The 18,048-nt window shown below is 43.6% G+C and overlaps 1 protein-coding gene across 2 annotated transcripts in view; it reads right to left on the reverse strand.

The window, feature by feature from the left end:
* Positions 1 to 18,048, reverse strand: part of LOC147108353 (digestive cysteine proteinase 2-like) — a 50,315-nt gene that overhangs the window by 26,199 nt on the left and 6,068 nt on the right. For both annotated transcript variants that reach the window (XM_086004947.1, XM_086004946.1), the window contains exons 2-5: positions 14,500 to 14,641; positions 13,551 to 13,673; positions 12,102 to 12,251; positions 7,775 to 7,999 (exon numbers count right to left, since the gene is read on the reverse strand). In XM_086004947.1, the coding sequence (XP_085861073.1) occupies positions 7,775 to 7,999; positions 12,102 to 12,251; positions 13,551 to 13,673; positions 14,500 to 14,631 (630 nt within the window). In that variant the 5' untranslated portion in view covers positions 14,632 to 14,641. The remainder of the gene's footprint in view (positions 1 to 7,774; positions 8,000 to 12,101; positions 12,252 to 13,550; positions 13,674 to 14,499; positions 14,642 to 18,048) is intronic.

Raw genomic sequence — 18,048 nt, forward strand, 5'->3', positions numbered from 1 at the left:
TGTGAATGGATACATACTGGAGCATTTGCGATGCTGAGGACATTGTGGAAAGCACGTTTAATGAGTTGGTCACACCGCAGGTAAAGGCTGCACAGGCAGGAAGGGAATGGGTGACCGCCAGGCAGAGTAGTAGGCACAGGCAGGTAGTGCAGGGGTCCCCTGTGACCATCCCCCTCTCAAACAGATATACCGCTTTGGCTATTGTTGCGGAGGATGGCTTATCGGGGGAAGGCAGCAGCAGCCAACTTCCTGGCACCATGGGTGGTTCTGCTGCACAGGACGGGAGGAAAAAGAGGGGTAGAGCTATAGTAATAGGGGATTTTATTGTAAGGGGAATAGATAGGCGTTTCTGTAGCCACAAACGAGACTCCAGGATGGTATGTTGCTCCCCTGGTGCAAGGGTCAAGGATGTCTCAGAGCGGCTGCAGAGCATTTTGGAAGGGGAGGGTGAACAGCCAGTTGTCGGTGTGCATATAGGTACCAACGATATAGGTCAAAAATGGGATGACATCCTAAAAGCTAAATATAGGGAGTTAGGAGGTAAATTAAAAAATAGGACCTCAAAGGTAGTAATCTCAGGATTGCTACCAGTGCCACATGCTAGTCAGAGTAGAAATAGAAGGATATTTCAGATGAATACGTGGGTAGAGGAATGGTGCAAGGGGGTGGGATTCAAATTCCTGGGACATTGGAACCGGTTCTGGGGGAGGTGGGAACAGTACAAACTGGACGGGGGAGTGTTTGCTAGTGCTCTGGGGGAGGGTTTAAACTAAAATGGCAGGGGATTGGGAACCTGAGCAGGGAGACAGAGGAAAGGGAAACAAGGATAGAAGCAAAAGACAGGAAGGAGAAAAGCAAAGGTGGCAGTCAGAGAAATCAAGGGATGGTTTCCTGGACCAATATGTCGAGGAACCAACTAGAGACCAGGCCATCTTAGACTGGGTATTATGTAATGAAAAAGGAATAATTAGCAATCTTGTTGTGCGAGGCCCCTTGGGGCGGAGCGATCATAATATGATCGAATTCTTCATTAAGATGGAGAGTGAAGTAGTTGACTCAGAGACTAGGGTCCTGAATTTAAATAAAGGAAACTACGATGGTATGAGGTGCGAATTGGGTAGGATTGATTGGGGAATGTTACTCAAAGGGTTGACAGTGGCTAGGCAATGGCAAACATTCAAAGATCGCATAGATGAACTACAGAATTTGTTCATCCCTGTTTGGCATAAAAATAAAGCAAAAAAGGTGACTCAACCGTGGCTAACAAGGGAAATTAGGGATAGCATAAGGTCCAAGGAGAAGACATATAAATTGGCCAGAAAAAGCAGTAAACCTGAGGATTGGGAGCAGTTTAGGATTCAGCAAAGGAGGACAAAGGGATTAATTAAGAGGGGGAAATAGAGTATGAGAGTAAGCTTGCAGGGAACATAAAAACTGACTGTAAAAGCTTTTATAGATATGTGAAGAGAAAAAGATTGGTGAAGTCAAGCGTAGGTCCCTTGCAGTCAGAATCAGGGGAATTTATAATGGGGAACAAAGAAATGGAAGTCCAATTAAATACATACTTTGGTTCTGTCTTCACAAAGGAGGACACAAATAACCTCCCAGAGATGTCGGGGAACATAGGGTCTAATGAGAGGGAGGAACTGAAAGAAATCAGTATTTGTAGGGAAATGGTGGAACCAGTGGATGTGGTGTATTTGGACTTTCAGAAGGCTTTCGATAAGGTGCCACATAAGAGGTTAGCGTGTAAAGTTAAGGCACATGGGATTGGGGGCAAGGTACTGACTTGGATAGAAAACTGGTTGGCAGACAGGAAGCAAAGAGTTGGAATAAACGGGCCTTTTTCTGAGTGGCAGGCAGTGACTAGTGGGGTACTGCAGGGATCGGTCCTAGGACCCCAGCTATTCACAATATATATTAATGATCTAGACGAGGGAACTAGATTTAATATCTCCAAGTTTGCAGTCGACACAAAGCTGGGTGGGTGTGTGTGCTGTGAGGAGGATGCCGAGAAACTCCAGTATGATTGGGACAGGTTGGGTGATTGGGCAGATGCATGGCAGATGCAGTATAATGTGGATAAATGCGAGGTTATCCACTTTGGTGGCAAAAACAGGAAGGCAGATTATTATCTGAACGGCAATAGATTGGGCGAAGGGGAAGTGCAACGAGACCTGGGTGTCCTTGTGCACCAGTCGCTGAAGGTAAGCATGCAGGTCCAGCAGGCGGTTAAGAAGGCAAATGGTATGTTGGCCTTCATAGTGAGAGGGTTTGAGTACAGGAACAAGGATGTCCTGATGCAGTTGTACAGGGCCTTGGTGAGACCACACCTTGAGTATTGTGTGCAGTTTTGGTCGCCTTATCTGAGGAAGGATGTTCATGCCATGGAGGGAGTGCAGCGAAGATTCACCAGACTGATACCTGGGATGGCAGGAATGACGTATGAGGAGAGATTGGGTCGATTGGGCTTATACTCGCTGGAGTTTAGAAGAATGAGAGGGGATCTCATTGAAACTTATAAAATTCTAACAGGACTCGACAGACTAGATGCAGGAAGGATGTTCCCATTGGCGGGGGAGTCCAGAACCAGGGGTCACAGTCTAAAGATAAGGGGTAAGCCATTTAGGACAGAGATGAGGAGGAATTTCTTCACCCAGAGAGTGGTGAACCTGTGGAATTCTCTACCACAGAAGGCAGTTGAGGCCAATTCATTAAGTATATTCAAGAAGGATTTAGATATATTTCTTAAGGCTAAAGGGATCAAGGGATATGGGGAGAAGGCAGGGACAGGGTACTGAGTTTGGATGATCAGCCATGATCTCATTGAATGGCGGAGCAGGCTTGAGGGGCCGAATGGCCTACTCCTATCTTCTATGTTTCTATGAGGTGTTCAATAAAGAATTTATCTTCATACATGACCAATCTATACCCCTAAGGGGAAATAGCTCTACTTTACCAAATAAAACAGCCATGGCTGACCAAAGAGATGAGAGATAACATAAAACTAAAGGAAAGAGCATATAAAAGTGCAAAGAAAAGTGTAAATCCAGGGGACTGAGAGAGATATAACAAAATGCAAAGGAAGACAAAAAGATAGTAAGGGCTGCAAACAGGGAATACGAAAATAAATTTGTGAGGGATATCAAGATTAACACAAAAAGTTTTTACAATTATATTAGAAGAAAGCGGGTAGTCAAGGGCAATGTGGGCCTTTTAAAAACAGATGTGGGTAATATTGCAAATAAGGAAAGGGCAGACTTGATGAATAATTACTTTGTGCCAGTCTTCACAGTAGAGGAAGAGGATAATATACCTGACATTCCAAGGATATTAATAATGAATCAAGGACTGGAACTCACTAAAGTTAACATAAGCAAGAAAACAGTATTAGTAAAAATAGTGGCACTAAAGACTGACAAATCCCCAGGACGTGATAGTTTCCACCCCAGGGTTTTAAAGGAAGTTGATGAGGAAATTGCAGATGCTTTAGCCATTATCTTCCAAAGCCCTCTCAATACAGGAATTGTCACTTTAGATTGGAAAATTGCAAATGGACCTCCATTATTTAAGAAAGGTGAGAGAGGGAAACCAGGAAATTATAGACCTGTTAGTCTAATATCTATTGGTGGAAAGTTATTGGAATCCATAATTACAGACAGAGAGCCTGAGCACTTAAGAGAAATTTGAGCTGATTAGAGAGAGCCAACATGGATTTGTAAAGGGTAGGTTATGTCTAAAGAACCTAATTGAACTATTCTTGGAAGTAACTAAAGTAGTAGATAGAATGTCTATGGATGTAGTTTATATAGACTTCCAGAAGGCATTCGATAAGGTTCCACATAAGAGAAAGTTAGCTAAAATTAAAGCTCATGAAATTGAAGGCAAATTAGTGACCTGGTTAGGAGATTGGTTAGGCACTAAAAGACAGAGAGTAGGTATAATGGATTTGTACTCAAATCGGAAGGAAGTGACTAGTGGTGCCCCACAAGGATCTGTGCTGGGGCCTCAAATATTCACTATATTTATTAATGACTTAGATAGCACAAAAGCAAGCCATATATCCAAGTTTGCCAATGAAACAAAGATTGGTGGTATAGTAAGAAGTGTAGACGGGAGCATCAAATTACAATGAGACATTGATAGATTAAGTGAGTGGGCAAAACTGTGGCAGGTGGATTTCAACGCAGGTAGGTGTGAGGTCATCCATTTTGGACCAAAGAAGGATAGAACCGAGTATTATTTAAATGGTGAAAAGCTAGGAACAGTGGAGGCCCAAAGAGATTTAGCAGTCCATGTACACAGATCACTAAAATGTAGTAGTCAGGTGGAAAATAATCAAAAAAAGGCTAATGGAATGGTAGCCCTTATAACTAGAGGGCTAGAATATAAAGGGGAGGAAGTTTTGCTACAGCTCTACAAAGCCCTGGTTAGACCACATCTGAAGTACTGTGTACAGCTCTGGACACCGCACCTTAGAAAAGATATATTGGCCTTGGAAGCAGTGCAGCGCAGATTCACCAGAATGTTACCAGGGCTTCAAGGGTTAGATTATGAGGAGAGATTATATAAACTAGGCTTGTATTCCCTGGAATATACAAGGTTAAGAGGTGATTTGTTTGAGGTTTTAGGATTTTGAAAGAAATTGATAGGGTAGATAGAGAAAAACTTTTTCTGCTGGTGGGGATGTCTAGGACAAGGGGACATGAAGCAATCATAGCCGCATGGAGCAAGACCTGGAGAACATCCAGGCTTGAACTGATAAGTGGCAAGTAACAATCACACCACACAAATGCCAGGCAATGACCATCCCCAACAAGAGAGAGTCTAAACACCTTCCCATAACATTTAATGGCATTACCATCATCAAAACCCCCACCATCAACATACTGGGGGTCACCATTGACCAGAAACTTAACTGGACCAGCCACATAAATACTGTGGCTACAAGAGCAGGTCTGGGTGTTCTGTGGCAAGTGACTCACCTCCTGACTCCCCAAAGCCTTTCCACCACCTACAAGGCACAAGTTAGGAGTGTGATGGAATACTCTGCACTTGCTTGGATGAGTGCAGCTTCAACGACACTCAAGAAGCTCAACACCATCCAGGACAAAGCAGCCTGCTTGATCATCACCCCATGCACTACCTTAAACATTCACTCCCTCCACTACCCGCTCAACGTGACTGCAGTGTGTACCATCTACAAGATGCACTGCAGCAACTCACCAAAGCTTCTTTGACATCACCTTCCAAAGCCGCAACCTCTACCACCTTGAAGGACAAAGGCAGCAGGCGCATGGGAACACCAACACCTTCAAGTTCCCATACATATCACACACCATCCTAACCTGGAAATATATTGCCCTTCCTTCATCGTCGCTGGGTCAAAATCCTGGAACTCCCTACCTAACAGCACTGTGGGACTACCTTCACCACACAGACTGCAGTGGTTCAAGAAATTGGCTCACCACTACCTTCTCAAGGGCAATTAGGGATGAGCAATAAATGCTGGCCTTACCAGTGATGCCCACATCCCGTGAGTGAATAAAAAGACAAACCTTAAATCAGAGCCAGACCATTCAGGAGTGCAGTTAAGAAGCATTTCTTCCTGAAAAGAGTGGTAAAAGTGTGGAACTCTCTACCACAAAAAGCAGTAAATGCTCGCTCAATTAATAATTTTAAATCTGTAATCGATAGACTTTTGCTGGGCTAGGGTATTAAGGTATTATGAAGCCAAGGCGGGTGGAGGGAGTGAAGATACAAATCAGCCATAATCTCATTGAATTGCGGAAAGGGCTCGAGGGGCTGAATGGCCTACCCCTGTTCCTATGTTCTTCCAGTCCTGTACATCATTATGTCGCTGTGGTAACTGTTGTACTGGGTGATGCTGTAAGTTCCTCAGATCAAGCACAGAGCATGCCCGACGATGTGCTGACACTGGCACCCCAACACTCTGGGTGCGATCTTACCTCTCGGGGCAAGTTGGGAGGTCAGCTGACTTATAGGTTCCGATCCTGCCCCCAACGACGTCCGATGCACAGTTGCGATTTTGTGTCAATTGGTCTTGTTAAGTCCGCCTTGTAGGCTTGCTGGTCAATTAAGAGAAAGCTGGTGTCAGATGACGTCAGTTGATGATGCGTCATCTGCTGGTTTTCTTAAAGGGGAAAAGCTCATTTTTTTTGACAGATGATTTTTAAGTGTTTGACAGCATTAAGGTGCTGCAAACACTGCCAATCACTGTACAAAGGTGAGCCCTTGCACCCAGGCTCTCTGGAGACTCTCTCCTTAGGATAAAACAGATGGCAGCTGCAGGTGAGGTTACTGAAGTGATCTGTCACTGGTGAGAGAGGTTCTCCCAATGAGCTGGGACTACACAAACAATTCAAAACTTGTTACCTACAGAAAAGTGTAAATGCATTAAAAATGATTTTTCAAACATTTTCTTACCTCTGAAACTCACCAGTGTACCATTGGATCCCTCACACTGCTTCTGCAGCTGTCATCAATGCACAAGCCTTACAGTAGACCCACAGCATGCCACACTTAACCTGACCTGGTGTCCGGATGTTGGGAAGCCCGCAGTCGACCTGGCAAAATTGAAAAAAGCCTCTTAACTGCCTGTTAACTATCTGTTAACAAGCAGTTAAGTGGCTATAATCCTCTTCCCGCCACTAGGTGTCGGGTCCCTATGCAAATAGGGGACCTGACACTTGGGAAGATTGTATGGAGGCAGATTGGCAGCGCTGTCAATCTTTGCAATTTTGCCAGCAGTACCGCCTCCAAACCCGCCCCCTGCGTGCCGGCAAAATTCCCCCTCTGAGCAGTCGGGTAATACACCCAAATTTAAACACTCTTAACTCCTCATTCAAATTGTGTCACAGCAGGAGGTGTTGAGTGGAGATTTGATAGATCCTTATAAGATATGGGGGGAAATGAGAGGAAGGCATGACCCTTCCTATCGCTGCTTGTATGGTGGCATTGGCGGAATCCTGGGAGCAGATTCCCAGGGAAGAATTGATTCAAGGTAGGATGTCATCTTACATTCTATTTGGACTGGGCTCCACTGTCTATACCATGAATGCTGTAAACATATTGGCCTGGAGTTGCGCTAATTTTCTCAGCGCAATTCGCCCGACATTGGACAAACAAGAGAAAACGATCACAGAATTTCAAGCAAAAATTACGTCCAGCACAAATTGAGTTTCCACGATCTTTTGCGCTAGTTTAAAAAAAAATCGCACTAGAAACCTTCCCGCCCACAAATCTGGCCACACCCCCAATTGAATTAATAGTCAGAGATTTTCCGCTAATTGCCCTGGTTTGTGGGCATTTGAGGAGGCTCTTAAATTAAGCTGGGATTTTTAGGCGCAAGGACACTAATTGGCACCTTTTCAAAACTTTTAAATATTAAAAATATTTAATTTACTCAAACGGACTACTGTACACCAATGAAACTAATAACTCTGTTTTTTTTTAAAGTCATTTTCAGTTATTTAAAATCGGGTGGTGGATTTAACACTGATTAAAAATGCTTATTTTTTATGATAAACCCATTTTCAGCTTTATTAATAAAACTGCACCAGGTTACCACTTAAATGTATCATGATTTGTTTAATAATAAAAATATTATGTTCTAAAAAGCTTTCTGATTCAATTCACAAAACTTAGCACAACATTGAGCACAATTTGCGCCCGGATTGCAAATTGCCCCCACAGCGGAAACTTTTGGTCATTTCAAATTCACCAGGTGCAAACACGTTTAAAAGAGATTTACCCGTCCAGTGTACGGATAAGTTGCAGCAGAGTTGATGCCTCCATTTCTGATCACATAGTTAAAGGCTCTCCCCATCCATCCACCCCGACATCCATAGTTTCCAAAAGGTTTGCTACAATCAACCAGGTTCTGTTCACTCAGAGGAATCAGTTGTCGTTTCTTCTTAAACCATTGTCCTTCAAGGGCACCGGTTGCACTGAAAGCCCAGCACGAGCCACATTGTCCCTGGTAATTACAGAAATAAAATCACATTAAAAACATTCTGATGTAAAAATAAAATCATCTTTCCATCTATTGTAAGGTGGAGTGCAGATTTACACTGATAATGTTAGTCTATCTTCTTTAGTGAGGTTTATAGGAATCACATGGGAACAATGAGTGTCTGTGTGCCCGGGTTGGGAGGGCGGTGCTTGGGCTCTTGCTTCTTAGAGCTGAGAAATGGTTCACTGCAGAATAATTTAAACAAGAAACATTAGACATGGAGCCAGGGGCACAGTATGCTAGCATGCTGCGTGTGACCCAGCTCAGACTGATAGGGTGATAATCTCTCTGCGGGTGATGAGGTTCGTACATGAAATTGGACAGTCTCAACCGACTTCTTAATAAACATGAGACCAAGGTGCAAAAATGGCCACAAATTGGCACTATATATATGGACTTTCAAAAGGCATTTGATAAAGTACCTCATAGCAGACTTATTCAGAAAATAGAAACACCTGGTACTGAAGGGACGGTGGTTACTTGGGTACGGAATTGGCTAAGGGATAGGAGGCAGAGAGTCATGCTGAATGAATGTTTCTCTGACTGGAAGTAAGTGTGGAGTGGGGTCTCCCAGGGGCCGGTATCAGGACCATTGCTTTTCTTGTTACTTATAAATGACCTGGAATTGGGCATAGGGAGTACTATTCTGCAGCTTGCGGAAGATACAAAACTTGGCAATGTGAGCAGATTAGTAGCAAACTGGTGAAATAGGCAGTCACATGGCAGATGCAGTTTAATGCAGACAAGTGTGAAGTGATGCACTTTGGGAGAAACAATATGGAGAGGCAGTATAATCTAATTGGTGCTATTTTGAGGGGGTGCAAGAGCAGAGGGACCTGGGGGTGTATACTCACAAACCTTTGAAGGTGGCAGGGCAAGTTGATAAGGCAGTTAAGAAAGCATATGAGATATTGGCTTTGTAAATAGGGGCATTGAATACAAAAGCAAGGAAGTCATGCTAAACCTTTACAATCATTGTTTAGGTCTCAGCTGGAGAATTGTGTACAATTCTGGGCACCACACTTTTGGAAGGATGTCAAGGCGTTGGAGAGGGTACAGAGGGGGTTTACCAGGATGATACCCGAGATGAGGGACTTCAGTTATGTGGAGAGATTGGAGAAGCTGGTATTGTTCTCCTTAGAGCAGAGAAGGTTAAGAGGAGATCTAATAGAGGTATTCAAAATTATGAGGGGGTTTGATAGAGCAAGTAGGGAGAAACTGTTTCCTCTGATAAGTGAGTTGGTAACCAGAGGTCACAGATTTAACATCATTTGCAGAGGAAATGAGGATATCTGGAAAGCACTACCTGAAAGCACGGTGGAATCAGATTCCATAGGAACTTTCAAAAGCCAATTGGACATGTACTTGAAGAGGATTAATATGCAGGGTTATGGGGAAAAGGCTGGGATATGGGACTAAACTGGACAAGAGCACAATGGACCAAATGACCTCCTTCTGTTCTGTAACATTTTATGGCCGTGATTTCACCTACCGAGGTGGGTCTGGTGGGGTCGGTGGCAGTGTGTGACCCCACTGTTGGCTCCAGCCTGCTCTGTGAAATGATTTTATGCTGATTGGGCTTGTTAAGCCCGCCCAGCATGTTTCCAGGCCACTTGAAGGAAGCGGGTCTGATGTTTCCTTAAAGGGACCATGCGTAAATTGATTTGGACATTTGTGCTGTCAGTGTTCTATAGCACTGAGGTGCTGCAAACACTGACAAGCACTGCACAGAAGTGCACGGCTGCACCCAGGCTCTCCCATGATGCCCTGCATATGCTTATGGAGGGAGTCACAACATGTAAGGTGGTCCTCTTCCCTTCATGGGCGGAAGAGACCTCCGCAGGAGATTGACGCAGCCTGGTTCCACATTGCACAGGAGGACACAAGCAGGGATGTCATTAGGAAGACCAGGCTGCAGCGGTGCAAACCTTTCAATGATCTCAGTAGATCACAAAACATTACCAGAAAACCACACTCAACCTCATCACATCCTCAACACTCTGCCTCCCCCACCTTACTCCTGCACATCCTTACTCACTCCAACTTACCTTGGACCTCCACCCATTCCTCGCTATATTATCACTTCCCCATCTCACTAGCTATCCCTCGCATTCACCCTCATCCTAGTCCAATCATACCAACTAACAACACAAAGGTAGGCACCTGGGTGTTTTAGCCAATGTTCAAGTAAAGTTTCTGTTAATGTGCTGTCAAACATTGAAATCTTTATTTTAAACAGTATGCGTTCTTGGACAGATTTGTGTGCACCTTTGGAAGTGGCTTAGTGAGTTGCAGTGAATAGTGAGACATAACGGTACCCTCTGCAATGGCGATGAGTGTGAAAGGAATAGCTTGGGCATTGTAGGGATGCTTTATGGTGTTGGTGGGGGGTGGTGCCAACCTGGCACATTATGTGGCAGCCAGGGTGTACAGCATCAAGTGAACTAAATCTGGCCATGATGAGGCCATCCCTGGCCTCCCGGGCAACAATATGGTCAGGTGCTGATGCACTGTGTCCTGTGCAGCATCAGTTGATTGCGGAGAAGGTTGGTGTTGTTGTTGGTGCTGCTGGTGTGCCTGGTGCTGCTGGTGTTGTGGCTGATTGTGGTCAGATTCTGAGGACCAAGGTGAGATATTTTCAAGGACACCAATACTGATGGGATAGATGGCAGGTGAGGTTGAGATGACAGAAGCGATCTGTCAATGGTCAGAGAGGTTGTTGCAATGAGGTGACACTGGATAGAAAGTTTGTTCCAAACACTTGCAAGCTGCATAAAGCTCAACCTGTCTTCCAAATGCAGTAAGCAACAGCTTTTGACCTTGGAAAGTGAACAGCTATGAAATGGGAGCTTTTATAGACCATTTGCAGCTGTCAAGTTAAGAAATCATCCCATCCCAACACAACTCCCGACCTCCTTACCTGACGTGATCCCTGAGCAGCAGGGAAGCCGTGGGCCAAGTCTTAAAATCTAAAGGTGAGCTTAAAATAGTTTTTAAATGCCTGTTAACAAGTTCTTTAATAATATAAATTGCCTCCCCCGCCGCTTGGTGTCGGGTCTGTTGAGCGATGGAGGCGTGTTTGTTTGAGGTTGTTGCTAAACACACTGAGGGCAGATTAGAGGGAGCTTTACTCTCCTGTAGCTGTACCCGACCTGGGGATGCTTGGCACTAGGTGATTGAATTAGAAAAGTGTTCTCTCCTCAGCACTAACACCCTTCATCTCAATCAGCCCAAATTAACTGAAAAAAATTAAAAGAAAGAAACACAGGAAAAATTATATTAAAATTATTAGAATTTTAAGGTGAGATCAAGTTATGCATATCTGTGGATTTTATCTCAATCTGTAAAGGAGAAGTTTTAAACACTGTGATTATGTTAATAATTTTACACCTGTTGGTTGTCTGAGTTTAAAAGCCAATTGCATTTTATAGTTAAGAAGACATGAACCAGAGTCTTTATAAGTTCTACATTGGTGTCCTACAATCCAACTAATAATTGTTGGAAAGTGAGGCATTGTCATTAAATGGATAATAATTGGGGATTAATTGCCTATAACATGACGGGAGAGCATCCTGAGTACCAGGTACAAAAAGTCAGAGACTGTGCCCCTCTCTCGCTCCAAACTTTTATCTCTTTGCTTGGACCTCCAGTTGCTCTCCTTCCCCACAATTTCTTTTTTACCTCTATCTTCTACTTAAATTTGTTCTAGTTTCCCCCTTATTCTCTTTGTCTATTTTCCTTTCATTCCTCTTTGGAAATTGTTCCATTTTATTTTAAACCAAATTTTTTTCTGGGAACTTCTGTTTTCCCTATTTTCTGTCCTTATATTTTCTTCTTTTCTTCCAGCTCTGTTTTAAACATCCCATGTCTCCATCATTCATGCCTGGTCATAACCAGCACACGTAAACAGCAGCAATGAGCAAGCAGAAGAGGTAGTTTCAGGCAAATAGGAGCTAAAGCCAAAGCTGCACCTTCCTTGCCGGTTCCTACAAGCCCGTCATAACTTCAACATATATTCAGAACCTTACACTTAATAATCGCTAGAAGGATTCCTTCCGATTTTTACCTGGTCCTTTACTGGAGTAACATAGCCTCTCCTGCGCCAGTCAACATCATCAATTTCATCATCTTCATCAACTTCATCAACTTCTTCAGTTGAGTTATCAGCTTCGACGTGGAGGAATCCATTCATGAGTTTATTGAACTCTTCAGTGGTCTAGAAAGTCAAGTACATGGACCTTTATTAATGAAGAGACTGACTTTTAATGGAGAATGTGCAGGAGGAGGGTAGATCGCCTCCCAGGGTTTCATTTTCATCCATTCACTGAGTCTAGCGACAAAGGAAGAAGAGTGTATCAAGCAGTGCTCACACTCCATACTCATGTCTAATCTTTGACTAAAATAAAGGAACTGCAGGAAAACATGAGTCCATCCATTTCTTCACAGGCCAGTATAAAGTAGAGGGTGGCACAGCCTGAAGGCGATAAAACATCTCTGGTCTATGGTACAATAATCAAAATGGCAGCAGTTATTATACGTGTGCTTTATTTTACGTGAAAACATTTGATAATCTTCTACGGTAATTTTAATCTGACAGAGAACTTTCACCAGTGAGGAGTATGGGTAAAAGCTGCCATTCCCCCAGGAGGCCATTTGGCCCATCGTGTCATGAGGAGAAAGAGTAAAAGCTGCCATTCCCCCATGATGGCTGAGTTTATTGGCGCATAACTGAGCCGTACCGATCAGGAGGGTCTCAGGTTCCACCACCAGCCTGTGCTTAATTTACTGATTTCAGCTGGGGCTGCTATTGGGGCCTATAATTGGCCTTAGAGGAGAAAGTTAGGCAGGATTCCCATTTCTGATCACAATTCAGTGCACTGGAGAGTAGCTGTTGCACAAGGATCAGGTTTAGTTTTGATGCTGTCCTGGTCAATTACTCTGCCCACACTAACCGTTGAGGCTCAAACATCAAGACCGAGAAAACAGAGGCTGCCTGTGGACCTGTCTCCCATGAGTCATTGCCCTTGTTTCACACCAATTTTCCAACAGTTGAATCGATTTTTATGATAAAATATAATGACAATGAATCTAAATTCCCATTGATCCCAATCTTGGGTTTTAGTCCATCACTGTGGGGAGGTTAGGGCCAAGGAGAGATTAATGCATCTCTCTTCTCTCTCTTCTTAGGCAGTCCCTCGGAACCGAGGATGACTGGTATGCTGAGCACAGCCAACACTACCCATCATTTCTATGGTGCCAGTTAGCTTGGTCATCCCATTTTCTTATTCTCACTGGCAAAAACAAAAGTGCAGCAGACATACAGGCAGTGCCCCAGCCCATGGTGCTGGCTGTTTAACAAGAGCAAATAGGATGAAATGAGATGTAAAATGGAGAGGAGAATCTATTTTGACATTGGTAAGGGAGCCTTTGTTAAATGAGGTGCTATGATATCACTAACCATATCACACCTCATTCAATAATAACACCTCCCCCATATTATACATCTTGTACACACCAGATCTCCAAACTGGTTCATTCCCACAGTAAATGTGTGCTTCCCCATTGCGTGCTCCAGGTTGTGTTGTTCAATGTATCTCATATTGTCCTCCCATATCATTCTTCTGTAGCCCTCTTCTTCCTGAAAAAAGACATTTCGCCAGTCAAGCTCTAGCCCTTTCATCGGTGTAATTATAAAATAGTATTAAAATTCCCTGTGCAAAAGCTGAAATAATATTTTGCATTCAGGTTTCTATCCCTTCATTAATATCAGAGAGTGTGCTGTCATTACCCTTCCCAAACACACTCAAACCTAAAGCAGATTGAACCACCAGTCTGAGCGACTGACGCTAAAAGTACAGTAGAAATAAATGACTGAATAAGTTCAACAGGCTCATTGCTGGTTACAGAATATTTTAGGAGTGAGTAATGGAGAAATTTGATAATAAAGGGGAATATCAAAGTTATGTATTTCACAGGTTCGATTCCCTCAACTGTATCCTATTAATATTCTCATCATATGCTTAGTGATGACATCATTTTATTAAAAATAATATATATTTCATTTTGCTACACATAGCAAGCCAAGCAACTCTTTCCATGAACATTAACCTCAGTCTCAGGAACAGCATTAACTATCATCACTGGTATCAAGGAGGAACAAAGCTGGTTCCAACACATAGGATTACACGCATCATCAATTATTGTACACCCTGCACAAACCCAGCCATTGAGAACAGTCCTGTTCTGCTCAGCGCGTGGTGCAAACCTTTATATTAAGATCACTGAGGTACCAGTAGTTGTACCATACAGAATTCTTCGCATTGTACTGAAACTTGAAACAAAAGAGAGGTAAAGACTCTAGGTGGAAATTGTCAGCAGTTTAGCAAATGCGTTGAATCCCTTCCCCCTTCTGAGTGAGATGAATGTTTGGAGTAGATTCCGTTCTAGAACAAATTCCCTTTTACCTCCGTGTACTGCTTCTCATACTGTGATTTCCAGTTCTTCCAATCTTCATCCAGTGCTGAATCAAATATGTGGCCTGAGGCTGCAACCAGAATAGACACCACTACACAGCCCAGAAACAGAGAGAACTTCATGATGGACAATCTAAAGGAGTAAAACCAATGGCATTAGACATGGTTTTGATAGATTACTATGGAAAAGTTTTTTTTTTAAGCTAGTCAGCATGGAGAGGAAGATAAAAAGATATTATTCATCTTAATCTTTGAATTGCTGTCACCTTTCTAAGTCAGAGAGAGGTTGGGCAACAGGAAATCTAAAGACAGAAAGGGGACAATGAGAAGCAGCAGAATAGCTGCAGAAAGTGTGAGGGTGGAACAATCTATTTCAAAATGCCGGAGTGTATTTTGCACCTCAGCTTGACTGAACAGGAGACGTCATCATAGACACAGTCTGTGGAATTGAATTTTCTGGCACGCTGTCCATTTAGCTATGGCATTGCATTTTTGGAGGTACCATCCTTTAGATGAGGCTCTTGTTTGTCATTTCAGGGGGATCTTAAGGATTCCGTGGCACTGTTTGAAGTGAGCAGAAAGTTCTTCTTTTGGTAGAGTTTCCGTTTTGGTAATCGGCAATCCGGGCACAAATTGAGCCCAAAATTGCACCTGTTTTGAGAAGTTTTTTTCCTCGAGCTCATTTGCATATCGCCAAATGCAAAACCTGCCATGAACCAGCGCGATCGGGCAGTGTTTTAGAACGTAATTTTTTTTAAAATTGCTTTAAAATATATTCCTCGATACATTTATGAGTGATAACTAGGTGCGGTTTGATTAATACAGCTGAAAATGAGTACTTCGCAAAAAAAAGCATTTTTAATCAGTGTCAGTCCACCACCTGTGAGTAATCCAATTTTAAATTACTTAAAAAAAATATACAGAACCATTTACTAGTTCGATTGGAGTTCAGTAGTCAGTTTCTTCGTAAATTAAAAAAAATTACATTCAAAAGCTTTTCAAATGTGCCTATTAGTGTCCCTGCACCCTAAAGAACCAGCTTAACTTTTAGAGCCTCCTCGAAGGCCCACAAACGAGCACAATTAGTGAAAACTCGTCATGGTGTTTAATTAATCCTGGGGGCGTGGCCAATTTTGTGGGCGGGGCCGGTTTTAGTGCGATGTTTTTCAAACTAGCGCAACTGATCGCAGAAACTCGAATTGCACTGAACGTAATTCACGCTTAAAATTCCGCGATCCTTTATGTGGGTTACGCCGATTTCGGGCGAATTGCAGTGAAAAACCTAGCGCAACCGAGCTCAAAGCTGTCTGACAATTCATCTGTGAAACGTCATACGCTGACGTCCTCTGTCACTGGCTTTCCCTTAATTGGCCAGCTAAGCCCGCAGGGTGGACTCAACAAGGTCAATCAAATGAAAATAGCGTGAGTTAGCCGGACTTCGTTGGGGCGGGACTGAAACCCGACAACCAGCAGTCCTGCCCCCAATGCGCCCCCATTGAGAAAATCCAGCCCTAACATGCAGTGTACATACTCACACTTAATTACACACATTGTACACATACACATACAAATAAGGATAGAAAACAGCGAGTTGTGGTAAATGGCTGATTTTCAGACTGGAGGATGGTAGACAGTGGTGTTCCCCAAGGGTCAGTGCTGATGCCACTGCTTTTTTTGATATATATAAATGATCTGGATATTGGAATACAGAGTAGAATATCTAAGTTTGCCGATGACACCAAACTTGGGGGTGTGGCAAACAGTGAGGATGATACCAATCGACTGCAGCAGGAAATAGAAAGGCTAGCAGAATGGGCAGACAAGTGGCAGATGGAATTTAATACAGAGAAGTGTGAGGTGATGCATTTTGGAAGGACAAGGGCAGCAGGCGCATGGGAACACCACCACCTGCAAGTTCCCCTCCAAGTCACACACCATCCTGACTTAGAAGTATATCGCTGATCCTTCATCGTCGCTGGGTCAAAATCCTGGAACTCCCTACCTAACAGCACTGTGGGAGTACCATCACCACACGGACTGCAGCGGTTCAAGAAGTCGGCTCACCAACACCTTCTCAAGGGCAACTAGGGATGGGCAATAAATGCTGGCATTACCAGCGACGCCTGATCCCATAAATGAATTAAAAAAAGGAACAAGGAGAGGCAATATACACTTAATGGCACAATTTTAAAGAGTGTACAGGGACAGAGGGACCTGGGAGTTAATATGCATAGGTCCCTGAAGGTGACAGGACATATTGAGAGAGTGGTTAGCAAAGCATATGGGATCTTGGGCTTCATAAATAGAGGTATTTAGTACAAAAGTAGGGAAGTTATGCTGAACATTTATAAAGCACTGGTTAGGCCACAACTGGCGTATTGCGTCCAGTTCTGGTCACCACACTTTAGGAAGGATGTGAAAGCCCTTGAGAGGGTGCAGAGGAGATTTACCAGAATGGTACTGGGAATGGGGGATCTTAGCTACAAGGATAGGTTGGAGAAGCTGGATTTGTTTTCATTAGAGCAAAGGAGGTTGAGGGGTGATTTGATAGAGGTGTACAAGATTATGACGGGTTTGGATAGGCTAGATAGGGAAAGACTGTTCCCACTGTTTGATGGTACAAGGACTAGGGGACACAGATTTAAGGTTTTGGGCAAGAGATACAGGGGGGATGTGAGGAAAAATGTTTTTACGCAGTGAGTGGTGAGGACCTGGAACTTGTTGCTGATGGAAGTGGTGGAAACGGAGACACTCAATGTTTTCAAGGGGAGACTGGGTAGGCACTTGAGGGAAATAAACTTGCAGGGCTACGGGGATAGGGCGGGGTAATGGGACTGACTGGATTGCTCCACAGAGAGCCGGCACGGACTCGGTGGGCCGTTATGACACTCTATGACTATGACATATTATACTGTGGTCAGTACTTAGAACATAAGAACATAAGAAATAGGAGCAGGAGTAGGCCAATCGGCCCCTCGAGCCTGCTCCGCCATTCAATAAGATCATGGCTGATCTGATCCTAACCGCCAATCTACTATCACAGAACCATCTCCTGAATCTAACAGAATTAGACACACGAAATAGGAGCAGGATCAGGCTACACGGCCCCTGGGCCCGCTCCGCTACCCACAGGGCCATGACCGATCCGAACCTAGACTCATGTTTAAATTCCTGCCCGCTCCCCGTAACCCTTAATTCCCTTTACTTCTAGGAAACTGTCTATTTCTGTTTTAAATTTATGTAATGATGTAGCTTCTACAGCTTTTTGGGGCAGCATATTCCATGGACCTACCACCCTCTGAGTGAAGTAGTTCCTCCTCATCTCAGTTTTGAAAGAGCAGCCCCTTATTCTAAGACTATGCCCCCTAGTTCTAGTTTCACCCATCGGGAACATCCTCCCCGCATCCACCCGATCCAACCCCTTCACAATCTTATATATTTCAATAAGATCACCTCTCATTCTTCTGAACTCCAATGAGTAGAGTCCCAATCTACTCAACCTCTCCTCATATGTCCATCCCCTCATCCCTGGGATTAACC

This window comes from Somniosus microcephalus, chromosome 13 (assembly GCF_052327205.1).
Source record: "Somniosus microcephalus isolate GS21.2 chromosome 13, FLI_Smic_1.0, whole genome shotgun sequence".
Classification (NCBI taxonomy): domain Eukaryota; kingdom Metazoa; phylum Chordata; class Chondrichthyes; order Squaliformes; family Somniosidae; genus Somniosus; species Somniosus microcephalus.